Source organism: Lipophrys pholis, assembly GCF_963383615.2.
Source record: "Lipophrys pholis genome assembly, chromosome: 1".
In the NCBI taxonomy this organism is placed as follows: domain Eukaryota; kingdom Metazoa; phylum Chordata; class Actinopteri; order Blenniiformes; family Blenniidae; genus Lipophrys; species Lipophrys pholis.
The window spans coordinates 23,251,691-23,268,530 of record NC_137635.1 but is presented as its reverse complement, the minus strand read 5'-3'; the positions used below and the strand labels follow the sequence as shown (position 1 = coordinate 23,268,530).

Genomic DNA, 16,840 nt, shown 5'->3' with positions numbered 1-16,840 from the left:
TTGACGAGGAGTGGTGTCGTTTCAGAGCGAGTCGTTCAAGGCCTTGTTTATGAGGAGTGGTGTCGTTTCAGAGTGAGTCGTTCGAGGCCTTGTTGACGAGGAGTGGTGTCGTTTCAGAGCGAGTCGTTCGATGCCTTGTTGATGAGGAGTGGTGTCGTTTCAGAGCAAGTCGTTCAAGGCCTTGTTTATGAGGAGTGGTGTCGTTTCAGAGCGAGTCGTTCAAGGCCTTGTTGATGAGGACGGATGTCGTTTCAGAGCGAGTTGTTTGAGGCTTTGTTGATGAGGAGTGGTGTCGTTTCAGAGCGAGTCGTTCGAGGCTTTTTCATGAGGAGTGGTGTCGTTTCAGAGCGAGTCATTTGAGGATGAGTCGTTTCAGAGCGAGTCGTTCGAGGCCTTGTTGATGAGGACTGGTGTCGTTTCAGAGCGAGTCGTTCGAGGTCTTGTTGACGAGGAGTGGTGTCGTTTCAGAGCGAGTCGTTCGACGCCTTGTTGACGAGTGATGTCGTTTCAGAGCGAGTCATTTGAGGCCTTGTTGACGAGGAGTGGTATCGTTTCAGAGCGAGTCATTTCAAAGTGAGTCATTTCAGGATGAGTCGTTTCAGAGCGAGTCGTTCGAGGCCTTGTTGATGAGGAGTGGTGTCGTTTCAGAGCGAGTCGTTCGAGGCTTGTTTGATTAGGAGTGGTGTCGTTTCAGAGCGAGTCGTTCGAGGCTTGTTGATGAGGAGTGGTGTCGTTTCAGAGCGAGTCTTTCGAGGCTTGTTGATGAGGAGTGGTGTCGTTTCAGAGCGAGTCGTTCGAGGCTTGTTGATGAGGAGTGGTGTCGTTTCAGAGCGAGTCGTTCGAGGCTTGTTGATGAGTGGTGTCGTTTCAGAGCGAGTCGTTCGAGGCCTTGTTGATGAGGAGTGGTGTCGTTTCAGAGCGAGTCATTCGAGGCTTGTTGATGAGGAGTGGTGTCGTTTCAGAGCGAGTCGTTCGAGGCATGTTGATGAGGAGTGGTGTCGTTTCAGAACGAGTCTTTCGAGGTCTTGTTGATGAGGAGTGGTGTCGTTTCAGAGCGAGTCGTTCGAGGCCTTGTTGATGAGGAGTGGTGTCGTTTCAGAGCGAGTCGTTCGACGCCTTGTTGACGAGTGATGTCGTTTCAGAGCGAGTCATTTCAAAGTGAGTCATTTCAGGATGAGTCGTTTCAGAGCGAGTCGTTCGAGGCCTTGTTGATGAGGAGTGGTGTCGTTTCAGAGCGAGTCGTTCGAGGCTTGTTGATGAGGAGTGGTGTCGTTTCAGAGCGAGTCGTTCGAGGCCTTGTTGATGAGGAGTGGTGTCGTTTCAGAGCGAGTCGTTCGAGGCTTGTTGATGAGGAGTGGTGTCGTTTCAGAGCGAGTCGTTCGAGGCTTGTTGATGAGGAGTGGTGTCGTTTCAGAACGAGTCTTTCGAGGTCTTGTTGATGAGGAGTGGTATCGTTTCAGAGCGAGTCGTTCGAGGCCTTGTTGATGAGGAGTGGTGTCGTTTCAGAACGAGTCTTTCGAGGCTTGTTGATGAGCAGTGGTATCGTTTCAGAGCGAGTCGTTCGAGGCTTGTTGATGAGGAGTGGTGTCGTTTCAGAGCGAGTCGTTCGAGGCTTGTTGATGAGGAGTGGTGTCGTTTCAGAGCGAGTCGTTCGAGGCTTGTTGATGAGGAGTGGTGTCGTTTCAGAGCGAGTCGTTCGAGGTGGCTCGGATCTTCAGCCAGGCCGAGGCGCGGCGGGTCGGCGCTTTGCTGCAGGTGTCGTCTGAAGCTCTGCACACCGTCATCACTCACAGAGTCACAGTCAGTACCTCCTTCAGTCGTCCACATGGTGGCCTTCTTCTTCTGGGCTCACACTTCCTGTCTGCAGGAGACCGCTTACGACAGGATCTACTGCCCCCTGTCTGTGGAGAGTGCCATTGAATCCCGGTGAGTCACCATAAAACTTCTTCCTCTTCCCAATGAAGAACACTTATATCGCGGAAATTTACGTTTCATTTCTGAAACTAGGACATGCGGACCTTTTACTGTCATATTGAAGAGCTGGACGTGTTTTAACATTTTAAAAGTTCCAGGGAATTCAGCTGTGGTGATTATGAAACTGAGCCGTTTTAACAATCTGATCGTTTTAACTGTTTCAAAAAGTTCTTTTCGCCATCAATGTTGTTGTTGTTGTTTATCAGTTCCAGACATGTCAATAGAAAGATACAAAAATAGAAAGTACAGATAAATAAATCCTTTGAGTATGTCAGTAGAAATAATCTTTAATTGCAACTTCAGCTTCAGGAAGCTCAGAATCACTTCATCAGTCCCAGGAGGAAAGTCCATTTTCCATCTTTTATTTCTTTTTCACCAAGTTTTTATGAAGACTGTGGCAGTAGAGCACTCTGCAGTCCTGCCTGTGTCTCCTCCACCTGTCCCCCTGCATCCAGCAGCTCCTCCTTTATGAGGCAGAACCCCTGAAGCCATGATGGTGTAGAGGTGGAGCTCATCCAGAAAGCTGTTCCACCACCTTCCTATTGAGTTCGACACATACAGTATTTTACCATCAAGAAACCACTAGTGGGATTCAAACCCACAACTCCCAGACCCGATCGTCCGGTGCTAACCACTGCACCATCGCGCCACCTCAAAATGCCCGAGAGCAGTGGCGCCACCAGGATTCCATTGCATAGTACACTCAGACCCCCTGTGTTTACAATTCAAAATCAAGAAAAACAAAAAACCCTTTCAAATATGTATATTTTTCCACACCTTCAAAACAATGTCCGCACGGTATGCACAGGATTCCTGCTGGCGGCGCCACTGCCCGAGAACAGAATGAGGAAGTTCCACAGCCAGCGGTTGCATGTGTGCTCTGGAGCCTCTGCAGTGTTTCTGGGTCGTCATGGAAACAGTCGACTTCTTTTAATGCAACTCAAACCAGAATGAGGCTGATTGGGTGTTTGCCTTGTCCCCTCGCGTCCCCTCCCGTCCCGTTCCCTCCCCTCCCGTCCCCTCCCGTCCCCTCCCGTCCCGTTCCCTCCCGTCCCCTCCCGTCCCCTCCCGTCCCGTTCCCTCCCGTCCCCTCCCGTTCCCTCCCGTCCCCTCCCGTCCCGTCCCCTCCCGTCCCGTCCCGTCCCGTCCAGGGATGCCATTGCCAAAGCGTTGTACTCGGTGCTGTTCGACTGGCTGTTGGAGCAGATCAATGACTGGCTGAGCCCGGCTGAGATGGACAGCACTGTGGGCGTGGTTGACATCTACGGGTTTGAGGTGCGTGAGACCCGAGAGACGTCAGGTCAGTGGGGGTGTCCTGCAAGCTCCTGGTTCTGCTGTGTTCTTGTGCAGGATCTGGCAGTGAACAGCTTCGAGCAGCTGTGCATTAACTTTGCCAACGAGCAGCTGCAGCATTTCATCAACCAGGCAGTGATTTCTCAGGAGCAGGTCAGTGGAACCATCAACCCACGTTGACTTCTTCCTCTGGTGCCTGGCTCGTCAGCGCTGGCGCCTCACTGGGCCTTTGGTCCTGGTCGAATGTTTGTGAAGCCAGAAGATTACTTTAGTATTGTAGTAGAAGTACTCACATCATTGAGAGTTACACAGTACTAAACAATGAAGCCAGAGTCGAACCGTGGAGCGGTTTGCACGGTGGACGTATCCACTGCTCTGGTTCTTACTTCCTCTTAAGGCCCCTGCATCCTCCCTTTTTGAACCCATAAGAACAAGAAGAAAATTCGGCAGTGACGTCAGCCAGCTGCTGAAAAAAAAGCTTTTTCTGCAGGACTGTTCATACTCCGATAAGAAGCTGCCGAACTCGCAGGCCACGCCCCCTCGCAGCAGGCCACGCCCCCTCGCAGCAGCCACACGTCTGTAATGCGGCGTTGAAACTTTCAACTGCAGTTTATTTCTTGCCTCTAGTGTTTTCAGAAATACATTTCTCTGAACTTTTTCAGTAATACAAGAGAGTTGTTGGTCCAGTATTAACTGCAGGAGCTGACAGCTGTTCATGATGCGTTCAGGTGGATCACGTAAAAGCCTGCACTCCCACATGTTAACGAGCTGCGGTGCTCGTACAGTAGCGATGTTACGAGCTAAATATGATAGAATTATCACTGATAGTCATGAGAGAACTGGAACTGGAACGCATGTGCAGCACACGCGGTTGGAACAGCCCAAACTAATGTCTTCAGCCAGAAGGAGCTGGAAGGAGGACATGAGGTCATTTTGTTCAGCAGGACCGTCACCGCTGAACTGTCTTCTTGTTCTGATGGAGGATGAAGAGGCCGGAGGCTGACATGTTTTGGCTGCAGGTTAATATAGAGACGAATGCTGAGCGACTCCTGCATCCAGACAGAAACTCAGTGAAGTAATGCTGAAGTTTTTGTATTTTCACACTGAAAGAAACTTTAACGGAATGAGTCCGTCTTTACATGAAGTCCCTGAGCGTCCTGCGGGACAGGTTCTCCTCTGTAACTCAGTCAACTCGTGTTTCTGATCAATGGTTCCCTCTTCAGGAACTCAGGGAGTTGAGAGGTTTTGTGTTCAGACAGTGGTTAAGGTCAATGTCAGCCAGCGATGGCGATGCTACGTCAGCAGGACATCAGAGGACGTCCCTGTGGTTGTGGTTCCGTCGGGGGACGTTCCGCTTCAGGTAGAAGCAGGTTTCAGGGTTTGTCTGCAGTTCCAGTTCCAGTGAATCGTGTCCTGCAGGAGGAGTACTCGGCCCAACACATCCAGTGGCGTCCCATGGCGCTGAAGAACTTCCACTCATGTCTGGAGCTGATCTCGGCCCGGCCACACGGCATCCTGCGGATCCTGGACGACCAGACCTGCCTGCCGCAGGTACGCAGAACCAGGCCCCACCGCCTGCTGCCACCATCGCTTCTTTACCCCCAGTTTGACCTGTGTTCAACCAGGCCACCGACCACACCTTCCTCCAGAAGTGCCACTATCACCATGGAAACAGCCCCCACTACGCCAAGCCCAAGAACCCACTGCCTGTGTTCACTGTGTATCACTACGCCGGCGCCGTCACCTACCAGGTGAGCTGCTCGGTTCCTCAGCTCTCCAGAAACACACCAGGAAGTAACTCTGGAAATACATCAGGAAGTAACTCTGTAAACACACCAGGAAGTAAGTATCTAAATATACCAGGAAGTAACTCTGCAAACACACCCAGAAGTAACTCTCTAAATATACCAGGATGAAAGTATCTAAATATACCAGGAAGTAACTCTGTAAACACACCAGGAAGTAACTCTCTAAATATACTTGGAAGCAACTCTGTAAACACAACAGGAAGTAACTCTCTAAATATACCAGTAAGTAAATATCTAAAGATACCAGGAAGTAACTCTGCAAACACACCCAGAAGTAACTCTCTAAATATACCAGGATGAAAGTATCTAAATATACCAGGAAGTAACTCTGCAAACACACCAGGAAGTAACTCTGTAAACACACCAGGAAGTAACTCTCTAAATATACTTGGAAGCAACTCTGTAAACACACCAGGAAGTAACTCTCCAAACACACCAGGAAGTAACTCTCTAAATATATTTGGAAGTAACTCTGTAAACACACCAGGAAGTAACTCTCTAAATATACCAGGAAGTAACTCTGTAAACACACCAGGAAGTAACTCTCTAAATATACCAGGAAGTAACTCTCTAAATATACGTGGAAGTAACTCTGCAAACACACCAGGAAGTAACTCTGTAAATATGCCAGGAAGTAACTCTGCAAACACACCAGGAAGTAACTCTCTAAATATACCAGGAAGTAACTCTGTAAACACACCAGGAAGTAACTCTCTAAATATACCAGGAAGTAACTCTCTAAATATACGTGGAAGTAACTCTGCAAACACACCAGGAAGTAACTCTGTAAATATGCCAGGAAGTAACTCTGCAAACACACCAGGAAGTAACTCTCTAAATATACCAGGAAGTAACTCTGTAAACACACCAGGAAATAACTCTCTAAATATACCAGCAAGTAAGTATCTAAATATACCAGGAAGTAACTCTGCAAACACACCAGGAAGTAACTCTCTAAATATACCAGGAAGTAACTCTGCAAACACACCAGGAAGTAACTCTGTAAATATACCAGGAAGTAACTCTGCAAACACACCAGGAAGTAACTCTCTAAATATATTTGGAAGTAACTCTGTAAACACACCAGGAAGTAAGTATCTAAATATACCAGGAAGTAACTCTGCAAACACACCAGGAAGTAACTCTCTAAATATACCAGTAAGTAACTCTGTAAACACACCAGGAAGTAACTCTCCAAACACACCAGGAAGTAACTCTCTAAATATACCAGTAAGTAACTCTGTAAACACACCAGGAAGTAACTCTCTAAATATACTTGGAAGTAACTCTGTAAATACACCAGGAAGTAACTCTGGAAATATATTTGGAAGTAACTCTGTAAACACACCAGGAAGTAACGCTCTAAATATACCAGGAAGTAACTCTCCAAACACACCAGGAAGTAACTCTCTAAATATACCAGCAAGTAAGTTTCTAAATATACCAGGAAGTAACTCTGCAAACACACCAGGAAGTAACTCTCTAAATATACCAGGAAGTAACTCTGCAAACACACCAGGAAGTAACTCTGTAAATATACCAGGAAGTAACTCTGTAAATATACCAGGAAGTAACTCTGCAAACACACCAGGAAGTAACTCTCTGAATTTACCAGGAAGTAACTCTGTAAATACATCAGGAAGTAACTCTGTAAACACACCAGGAAGTAACTCTGTAAACACACCAGGAAGTAAGTATCTAAATATACCAGGAAGTAACTCTGCAAACACACCCAGAAGTAACTCTCTAAATATACCAGGATGAAAGTATCTAAATATACCAGGAAGTAACTCTGTAAACACACCAGGAAGTAACTCTCTAAATATACTTGGAAGCAACTCTGTAAACACAACAGGAAGTAACTCTCTAAATATACCAGTAAGTAAATATCTAAAGATACCAGGAAGTAACTCTGCAAACACACCCAGAAGTAACTCTCTAAATATACCAGGATGAAAGTATCTAAATATACCAGGAAGTAACTCTGCAAACACACCAGGAAGTAACTCTGTAAACACACCAGGAAGTAACTCTCTAAATATACTTGGAAGCAACTCTGTAAACACACCAGGAAGTAACTCTCCAAACACACCAGGAAGTAACTCTCTAAATATATTTGGAAGTAACTCTGTAAACACACCAGGAAGTAACTCTGTAAACACACCAGGAAGTAACTCTCTAAATATACCAGGAAGTAACTCTCTAAATATACGTGGAAGTAACTCTGCAAACACACCAGGAAGTAACTCTGTAAATATGCCAGGAAGTAACTCTGCAAACACACCAGGAAGTAACTCTCTAAATATACCAGGAAGTAACTCTGTAAACACACCAGGAAGTAACTCTCTAAATATACCAGGAAGTAACTCTCTAAATATACGTGGAAGTAACTCTGCAAACACACCAGGAAGTAACTCTGTAAATATGCCAGGAAGTAACTCTGCAAACACACCAGGAAGTAACTCTCTAAATATACCAGGAAGTAACTCTGTAAACACACCAGGAAATAACTCTCTAAATATACCAGCAAGTAAGTATCTAAATATACCAGGAAGTAACTCTGCAAACACACCAGGAAGTAACTCTCTAAATATACCAGGAAGTAACTCTGCAAACACACCAGGAAGTAACTCTCTAAATATATTTGGAAGTAACTCTGTAAACACACCAGGAAGTAACTCTCTAAATATACCAGCAAGTAAGTATCTAAATATACCAGGAAGTAACTCTGCAAACACACCAGGAAGTAACTCTCTAAATATACCAGTAAGTAACTCTGTAAACACACCAGGAAGTAACTCTCCAAACACACCAGGAAGTAACTCTCTAAATATACCAGTAAGTAACTCTGTAAACACACCAGGAAGTAACTCTCTAAATATACTTGGAAGTAACTCTGTAAATACACCAGGAAGTAACTCTGGAAATATATTTGGAAGTAACTCTGTAAACACACCAGGAAGTAACGCTCTAAATATACCAGGAAGTAACTCTCCAAACACACCAGGAAGTAACTCTCCAAATATACGTGGAAGTAACTCTCCAAACACACCAGGAAGTAACTCTCTGAATTTACCAGGAAGTAACTCTGTAAATACATCAGGAAGTAACTCTGTAAACACACCAGGAAGTAACTCTGTAAATATACCAGGAAGTAAATATCTAAAGATACCAGGAAGTAACTCTGCAAACACACCCAGAAGTAACTCTCTAAATATACCAGGATGAAAGTATCTAAATATACCAGGAAGTAACTCTGCAAACACACCAGGAAGTAACTCTGTAAACACACCAGGAAGTAACTCTCTAAATATACTTGGAAGCAACTCTGTAAACACAGCAGGAAGTAACTCTCCAAACACACCAGGAAGTAACTCTCTAAATATATTTGGAAGTAACTCTGTAAACACACCAGGAAGTAACTCTCTAAATATACCAGGAAGTAACTCTCTAAATATACGTGGAAGTAACTCTGCAAACACACCAGGAAGTAACTCTGTAAATATGCCAGGAAGTAACTCTGCAAACACACCAGGAAGTAACTCTCTAAATATACCAGGAAGTAACTCTGTAAACACACCAGGAAATAACTCTCTAAATATACCAGCAAGTAAGTATCTAAATATACCAGGAAGTAACTCTGCAAACACACCAGGAAGTAACTCTGTAAATATACCATGAAGTAACTCTGTAAATACATCAGGAAGTAACTCTGTAAACACACCAGGAAGTAACTCTCTAAATATACCAGGAAGTAACTCTCTAAATATACTTGGAAGCAACTCTGTAAACACACCAGGAAGTAACTCTCTAAATATACTTTGAAGTAACTCTGTAAACAAACCAGGAAGTAACTCTGTAAATATACCAGGAAGTAACTCTGTAAACACACCAAGAAGTAACTCTCTAAATATACCAGGAAGTAACTCCGCAAACACACCAGGAAGTAACTCTCTAAATATACCAGGAAGTAACTCTGTAAACACACCAGGAAGTAAATCTCTAAATATACCAGGAAGTAACTCTGCAAACACACCAGGAAGTAACTCTGTAAATATGCCAGGAAGTAACTCTGCAAACACACCAGGAAGTAACTCTGTAAATATACCAGGACGTAACTCTCTAAACACACAAGGAAGTAACTCTGTAAATATATCAGGAAGTAACTCTCTAAATATACCAGGAAGTAACTCTGTAAAAACGTGAGGAAATAAATCTGTCTGTAAACAGGCCAGGAAGTAACTGTACCTGTCAGTAAGTACCTCTGTAAACATGGCAGGAAGTAATTCTGTAAACACGGCAGGACGTAAATCTGTAAACACACCAGGAAGTAACTGTACACGTCAGTAAGTTACTCTGTACACACGCCAGGAAAAACTGTACATGTTAGTAAGTATTTCTGTAAATATACCAGGAAGTAACTCTAAATATGTGATGAAGTAACTCTGTCAGTATTCCAGGTTCACAACTTCTTGAACAAGAACCACGACCAGTTCAGGACCGAAGTGGTGGAGCTCTTCGCCCGAAGTCGCATCACGGTGAGCAAACAGGAAACAGGAAACAGGAAGCAGGAAACAGGAGGCAGGAAGCAGGAAGCAGGTGATCTCAGTCTATTCCTTTAACATCACCATCAACATTCGTTCTAATCAACCAGCTTTATTGATTCTTGAGAGTATTTGACAACCAACATGCGTTCTAAAATCCATTGACTGTTTTCTCAAACTGAGGTAGTGCATTCTAGGACTGATGTACTGCGTTCTAGACCTGATGTGATATAACCACACCAGCTGAAGGTCCCAGTTTTCAAAAGGAGCCAGAGAGTCAGTCAGTTATCAGACGTCTCAGTCTGGAAGGACACGGTCTAACCTCTGATACACCAGGAACCAGCTGTTCACCCTCTCATAGACCTGAACAGCTCTTCACCCTCTCACAGAACAACAGACCAGCTCTTCACCCTCTCATAGACCAGACCAGCTGGTAACCCTGTCATAGACCAGAACAGCTCTTGACCCTCTCATAGACCAGACCAGCTTTTCACCCTGTCATAGACCAGACCAGCTCTTCACCCTGTCATAGACCAGAACAGCTCTTCACCCTCTCACAGAACAACAGACCAGCTCTTCACCCTCACACTGAACAGGTTAGCTCTTCACCCTCTCACAGAACAACAGACCAGCTCTTCACACTCTCTCAGAACAACAGACCAGCTCTTCACCCTCTCACAGAACAGGCCAGCTCTTCACCCTCTCATAGAACAGACCAGTTCTTCACCCTCTCACAGAACAGACCAGTTCTTCACCCTCACAGAACAGGCCAGTTCTTCACCCTCTCACAGAACAGGCCAGCTCTTCACCCTCTCATAGAACAGGCCAGCTCTTCACCCTCTCACGAGGCCTCTCCCCCCACGCCCTAAAGGTAATAAAGGGTGATTTTAATCATGTCTTCAATCAGACCTGAAAAACTTTCCCAGCATGCACCCTGTCCTACCAGACTTTGTTCCTGATCCTATAAGCACCTCCCTCTTCCTCCTCTGGTCTCAGCTGACCAGATCAAGACCAGGCTGCTGGGTTGTGGGCAGAAGAGTCTGTGCTCTCCCTGCTGGACAGTCTACTTACTGGGCTGATGGTGGAGGTCACCAACTCCACGAAGGACATGATGACACAGTGTCAGAGAGTTAAAGTAAACCTCAACAAGCCAAATGTTGCTCAGAGTCTCTGACCTTCAGACAGAAAAATTGAGGTTCTGAGAACAGAGCAGCTACAAAAACCTGGTTCTGCCTGGAGGTGAAGGAGAACATGAGAAACATGACATGGAAGGCCAAAGAGCAGCAGCCAGAGCAGCAAAACAGAGGGACCAGGGACAGGAAGTGAAGAACAGTTTTAACCCGGGGCAGAAAAAGAAAGACAGTTTGGACCCGGGGAAGGATGTGAAGGACAGTTGGGACCTGGGGCATGAAGTAAAGGACAGCTTTGACTGGAGGCAGGAAGTTGAGGACAGTTGGGACCCGGAACAAGAAGTGAAGGACAGTTGGGACCCGGGACAGGAAGTGAAGGATAGTTTGGACCTGGGACAGGAAGTGAAGGACAGTTGGGACCCGGGACAGGAAGTGAAAGATAGTTTGGACCCGGGATAGGAAGTGAAGGACAGTTGGGACCTGGGGCAGGAAGTAAAGGACAGTTTTGAAATGGGGCAGGAAATGAAAGACAGTTTGGACCCGGGGCAGAAAATAAAGGACAGTTTTGACCGTTGGCAGGAAGTTGAGGACAGTTAGGACCCGGGACAAGAAGTGAAGGACAGTTGGGCCCTGGGATAGGAAGTGAAGGACAGTTTTGACCCGGGGCAGGAAGTTGAGGACAGTTTGGACCCGGGGCAGAAAGCAAAGAACATTTTTGACTGGGGGCAGGAAGTTGTGGACAGTTGGGACCCGGGACCGGAATTGAAGGACACGCAGCACTTTAACGCTCGGTGAAGGTGAACAAAGCAGGTCTTATTAAAACTTGCGCTGATGAAGTCCTCCAGGATTTCAGGTTATTTTAAACAAAACAAAGATCTTATGAGATGTTAGAACTCCACCAGACGGAACTTGGTCATTTCATGACACACATCAAGTGCAGTCGTAAAAACACCTGGACCTTTATTGATAAACTGAACTTTGAGGAAACTGTGGATCACCTCCACCCTCCACCCTCCACCCTCCACCCTCACTGTTGATTGCGAATACAAATGGCTGAAGTTTTCTCTGCAGGGTGGAGGCGTCTCTCTTGGTGTTGGATTGAGAGACTCACAGTGGAGCTGCTCCTCCACCCTGAGAGGAGCCACTGGTTCATCTGATGTTCCACAAGCTTCCCTCTCTCAGAGAGATCCTCCTCCTGGCTGTGACCGTCATGAATAGGGCGGTGGCGGTTTAGAGGAACCGTTACCGTAGTACCGTGTGTGGTCACGTGAGGGGGAAGGAGCAGTCATGGTTGTTGAGTCGTTCCAGAACCTGAAGCAAAAACATTCAGGAACCACACAGACCTTTTATTTAGTCTTTAGTTCTAGTTTCCATCTTGTTTCCTCTCATGAAGTGAACGACACTGTGGACAGGTTGTGGAGCCTAAGGCTGGACCAGTGTCGGATGACACCCTAAACAGTATGGGACGACGCCCTAACCAGTGTCGGATAACACCCTAACCAGTGTCGGATAACACCCTAACCAGTGTCGGATAACACCCTAACCAGTGTCAGATAACACCCTAACCAGTACGGGACGACACACTAACCAGTGTCGGATAACACCCTAACCAGTGTTGGATGACACCCTAACCAGTGTCAGATAACACCCTAACCAGTGTCAGATAACACCCTAACCAGTACGGGACGACACACTAACCAGTGTCGGATAACACCCTAACCAGTGTTGGATGACACCCTAACCAGTGTCAGATAACACCCTAACCAGTGTTGGATGACACCCTAACCATTGTGGGAAAACACCCTAAGCAGTGTTTGATGACACCCTAACCAGTGTCAGATAACACCCTAACCAGTACGGGATGACACACTAACCAGTGTTGGATAACACCCTAACCAGTGTTGGATGACACCCTAACCAGTGTTGGATGACACCCTAACCAGTGTCGGACGACACCCTAACCATTGTGGGAAAACACCCTAAGCAGTGTTGGATGACACCCTTACCAGTGTCGGATGACACCCTGACCAGTGTCGGATAACACCCTAACCATTGTGGGAAAACACCCTAACCAGTGTTGGGTAACACCTTAACCACTGTCGGATGACACCCTAACCACTGTCGGATGACACCATAAACAGGGTCTGACGACACCCCAACCAGTGTGTGCCGACAGTGAGTGTTTGGCCTTGCCTCTGTCCGGCCAGATGGTGTCGGAGCTGTTCCGGAAGCTTCAGGAAAACTACGTCCAGCAGAGGGAGCTGGGCTGGAGGGGCAAAGGCATCCGTCAGCATCCGTCAACAGCCGCCTCACACTTCCTCCAGTCCCTGGCCCAACTCACTGCCCGCCTCGACAGGTACTCCGCCCACAGTCCACCTGAACAGGTACTCCGCCCACCTGCACAGGTACTCCACTGCGCTGCAGAGTCTCTGGGATGACCACAACCAAACGTCCGAGACACGTGAGCTTCCATTCAGTCAGGCTGTCCTCCTGTTTGTCTTTGAATCTGGAGCCTTCGAACCTTCAGGACGTGAAATGAAATGGACGTAACTTTGTCCCTTCGGCGGAGACATTCAGGCCATTTACTCAACGGTTCAACTGAAAACTGTTTCACCTTTCATTTGACAAAAGTTTCACATTTAGGAGGAAGTCAGATTGTTATTCCAGAGACTGTCCAGCAAGTCCGGTCTAGACCGGTCTTTACCAGGACGGAAGTGTCTGATCAATCCAATTCAGTGATGAACTTTTTATTCTGTTGAAATGTTCTAATTTGTGTAGGAGTGTTCTGATCAGTAGTATCGATGTTCTGATCAGTAGTATCAAGGTTCTGATCAGTAGTATCGATGTTCTGATCAGTAGTATCGTCTGATCAGTAGTATCGAGGTTCTGATCAGTAGTATCGTCTGATCAGTAGTATCAAGGTTCTGATCAGTAGTATCGATGTTCTGATCAGTAGTATCAAGGTTCTGATCAGTAGTATCGTCTGATCAGTAGTATCGTCTGATCAGTAGTATCAAGGTTCTGATCAGTAGTATCAAGGTTCTGATCAGTAGTATCGTCTGATCAGTAGTATCGATGTTCTGATGACCAGAACAGAGACCAGTTCTTGGTCTGAGGCCAAGAGAAGATGATCAGAACCAGTGAAGATGATAAAGTGTGACATGCAGCAGATCTTTGTGGTTCATCACTGAGGTTGGAGTTAATCTTCCTCCACCCACACAACTGACTTGTGTTGTTTTCTTGTTCCAGATGCAAAACGACCTTCATCCGTTGTCTGAAGCCAAACTATGTGAAGGTGAGACCAGCAGAGATCGGTTCCACCGCCTCAGTGCATCACCACAACAGTGTGGAATAAAATCCAACCAAACCTGAAACCTCCACCTTCGCTCCTTCAGCTTCCCGGGATCTTTGACGTGGACTACGTCTCCACCCAGCTGAGGCACGCTGGGGTCCTGGAGGCCATCCACATCCGGAAGGAAGGTTTCCCCATCCGGATCCAGTACGCCTACTTCATCGAGAGGTGCTTCAACCACAGACCAGAGGCGCCACTGTTCAAGTCAGAGAGCAAATTCACACGTTCAGCCACAGTTATAATTACTACCAACGTCTAGTCAATACTCCCGTCCTGAATAATACCACGGTAGAAGGTCCAACCACTGTCATAGGTCAACCACTGTAGAAGGTTCAACCACTGTCTTAGGTCAACTACTGTAGAAGGTCCAACCACTGTCATAGGTCAACCACTGTAGAAGGTTCAACCACTGTCTTAGATCCAACCGCTGTCATAGGTCAACCACTGTAGAAGGTCCAACCGCTGTCATAGGTCAACCACTGTAGAAGGTCCAACCACTGCAGATAGGTCAACCCCTGTAGAAGTTCCAACCACAGTCATAGGTCAACCACTGCCATAGGTAAACCACCGTAGCAGGTCCAACCACTGTCATAGGTTAACCACAGTAGAAGGTCCAACCACTGTCATAGGTCAACCACTGCCATATGTAAACCACTGTAGCAGGTCCAACCACTGTAGAAGGTTCAACCACTGTCTTAGATCCAACCACTGTCATAGGTCAACCACTGTAGAAGGTCCAACCACTGCGGATAGGTCAACCACTGTAGAAGGTTCAACCACTGTAGAAGGTTCAACCACTGTCATAGGTCAATCACTGCCATAGGTAAACCACTGTAGCAGGTCCAACCACTGTCATAGGTCAACCACAGTAGAAGGTCCAACCACTGTCATAGGTCAACCACGGTAGAAGGTTCAACCACTAGCATAGGTCAACCACTGTAGAAGGTTCAACCACTGTCTTAGATCCAACCACTGTCATAGGTCAACCACTCTCATAGGTCAACCATGGTATAAAGTTCAATCACTGTCATAGATCAACCACCGTCATAGGTCAACCACTGTAGCAGGTCCAACCACTGCCATAGGTCAACCACAGTAGAAGGTATAGGTATGATCCTAATGATATGGGCAACCATCGTCAACCACTGTAGGTATTGATACAAGCATTGTCGTAAATATGACAGTCGGTCAAGTCTTTATGGTAGCCATAGTCAAAAGTACGACTACAGTCTGAAGTAGTGCCACAGTCAGTGGTATATATAATGTAATTTCTGGACTATAAGCCCTACACACATAGTGCTGTGTGCAGGAATTTCCAGCACAATGAAAGACAGATTTGCGGGAACTGATGAAAATATGAGCAATCCTATGTTCCTGTCGTGAAATTCCTGCCCTTGTTACAACACCTGCAGCTTATAGTCAATATAAGTACTATATATATATATACTTTTGTTACAACCTGGACACATGCCGCTTATAGTCAATATAAGAACTATATATATATACTTTTGTTACAACCTGGACACCTGCAGCTTATAGTCAATATAAGAACTATATATATATACTTTTGTTACAACCTGGACACCTGCAGCTTATAGTCAATATAAGAACTATATATATATACTTTTGTTACAACCTGGACACCTGCAGCTTATAGTCAAATGCGCCCTATATATGTACTTTTTTTTTTTCTTTTTAAATTTTGCGGGTGGGGCTTATATCAAGGTGCGCTCAATAGTCCAGAAAACGGTGTGTGTGTGTGTGTGTGTGTGTGTGTGTGTGTGTGTGTGTGTGTGTGTGTGTGTGTGTGTGTGTGTGTGTGTGTGTGTGTGTGTGTGTGTGTGTGTGTGTGTGTGTGTGTGTGTGTGTGTGTGTGTGTGTGTGTGTGTGTGTGTGTGTGTGTGTGTGTGTGTGTGTGTGTGTGTGTGTGTGTGTGGATTGATAGATATAATGAGAAAGACTCAAGAGAACGGTTTTGGTCATCTGCATTTTATAACCAGTGCAGTGGAACCAGTGCAGGGACATCGTGACTATCGTTGGTGAAGTTTAACCACAAACGGGACAACCTGCAGGAAGCAGCTCGGGTGTCCACCTCGTCTCGGCTCAGTCTGAATATATGTGTGATGATAAGCACACGATGCCAGACTGCAGAGAAGAGCTGGGGTCTGGATAGTCTGAAAACAAGTGATACCACTGCAGAAGAAAAGCAGTGATCCTGCATGACTGGGCGTCTGATTGGTGGAGGTGATTGGTGGTGGTGTTGATGGAGGTCTTGTTGTAGATACGGAGCTCTGCTGACTCAGCGGTTAGGGGAGGTGTCGGACCGAGAGCTGACCGTCTCGCTGCTCAACATGGTGGATGCAGAAGAGGGACAGTTCCAGATGGGACTCACCAAGGTGCCCCGCTGCTTCAGGTCCATCAGCAGGTTCCTCCGGTTCCTCTGGTTCCTCCGGCTCATTGCACCATGTTCATGTGTTCCAGGTCTTCCTTAAGGAGCATCTGTACCAGCAGCTGGAGGAGAAGTGGAGCAGCACCCAGACGTGGGCGGCCATCACCATCCAGAGAAACATCCGAGGGTTCCTCTGCAGGAGGAACTTCAAGTTCTTCAAGCAGAAAGCCATTGTCATCCAGAGCCACATCCGAGGACACCAGGCCAGGTACACAGTGCCCCGCACCCAGGAGTCAAACTACAGGCCAGGGGACACCAGCATCGCCAACATCACCAACATCACCAACATT

General features: G+C 46.4%; 1 protein-coding gene across 1 annotated transcript in view; it reads left to right on the top strand.

Moving 5' to 3' along the window:
* myo15b (myosin XVB) overlaps positions 1-16,840 on the top strand; it is a gene marked incomplete at its 5' end in the record, with an annotated part of 217,000 nt that overhangs the window by 128,101 nt on the left and 72,059 nt on the right. Inside the window, 12 exons of the mRNA XM_080461452.1 lie at positions 1,687-1,800; positions 1,868-1,926; positions 3,126-3,249; positions 3,325-3,420; positions 4,687-4,818; positions 4,893-5,018; positions 9,536-9,613; positions 12,957-13,105; positions 13,999-14,044; positions 14,145-14,269; positions 16,383-16,497; positions 16,583-16,758. Coding sequence (XP_080317578.1) covers positions 1,687-1,800; positions 1,868-1,926; positions 3,126-3,249; positions 3,325-3,420; positions 4,687-4,818; positions 4,893-5,018; positions 9,536-9,613; positions 12,957-13,105; positions 13,999-14,044; positions 14,145-14,269; positions 16,383-16,497; positions 16,583-16,758 — 1,340 coding nt within the window. The remainder of the gene's footprint in view (positions 1-1,686; positions 1,801-1,867; positions 1,927-3,125; positions 3,250-3,324; positions 3,421-4,686; positions 4,819-4,892; positions 5,019-9,535; positions 9,614-12,956; positions 13,106-13,998; positions 14,045-14,144; positions 14,270-16,382; positions 16,498-16,582; positions 16,759-16,840) is intronic.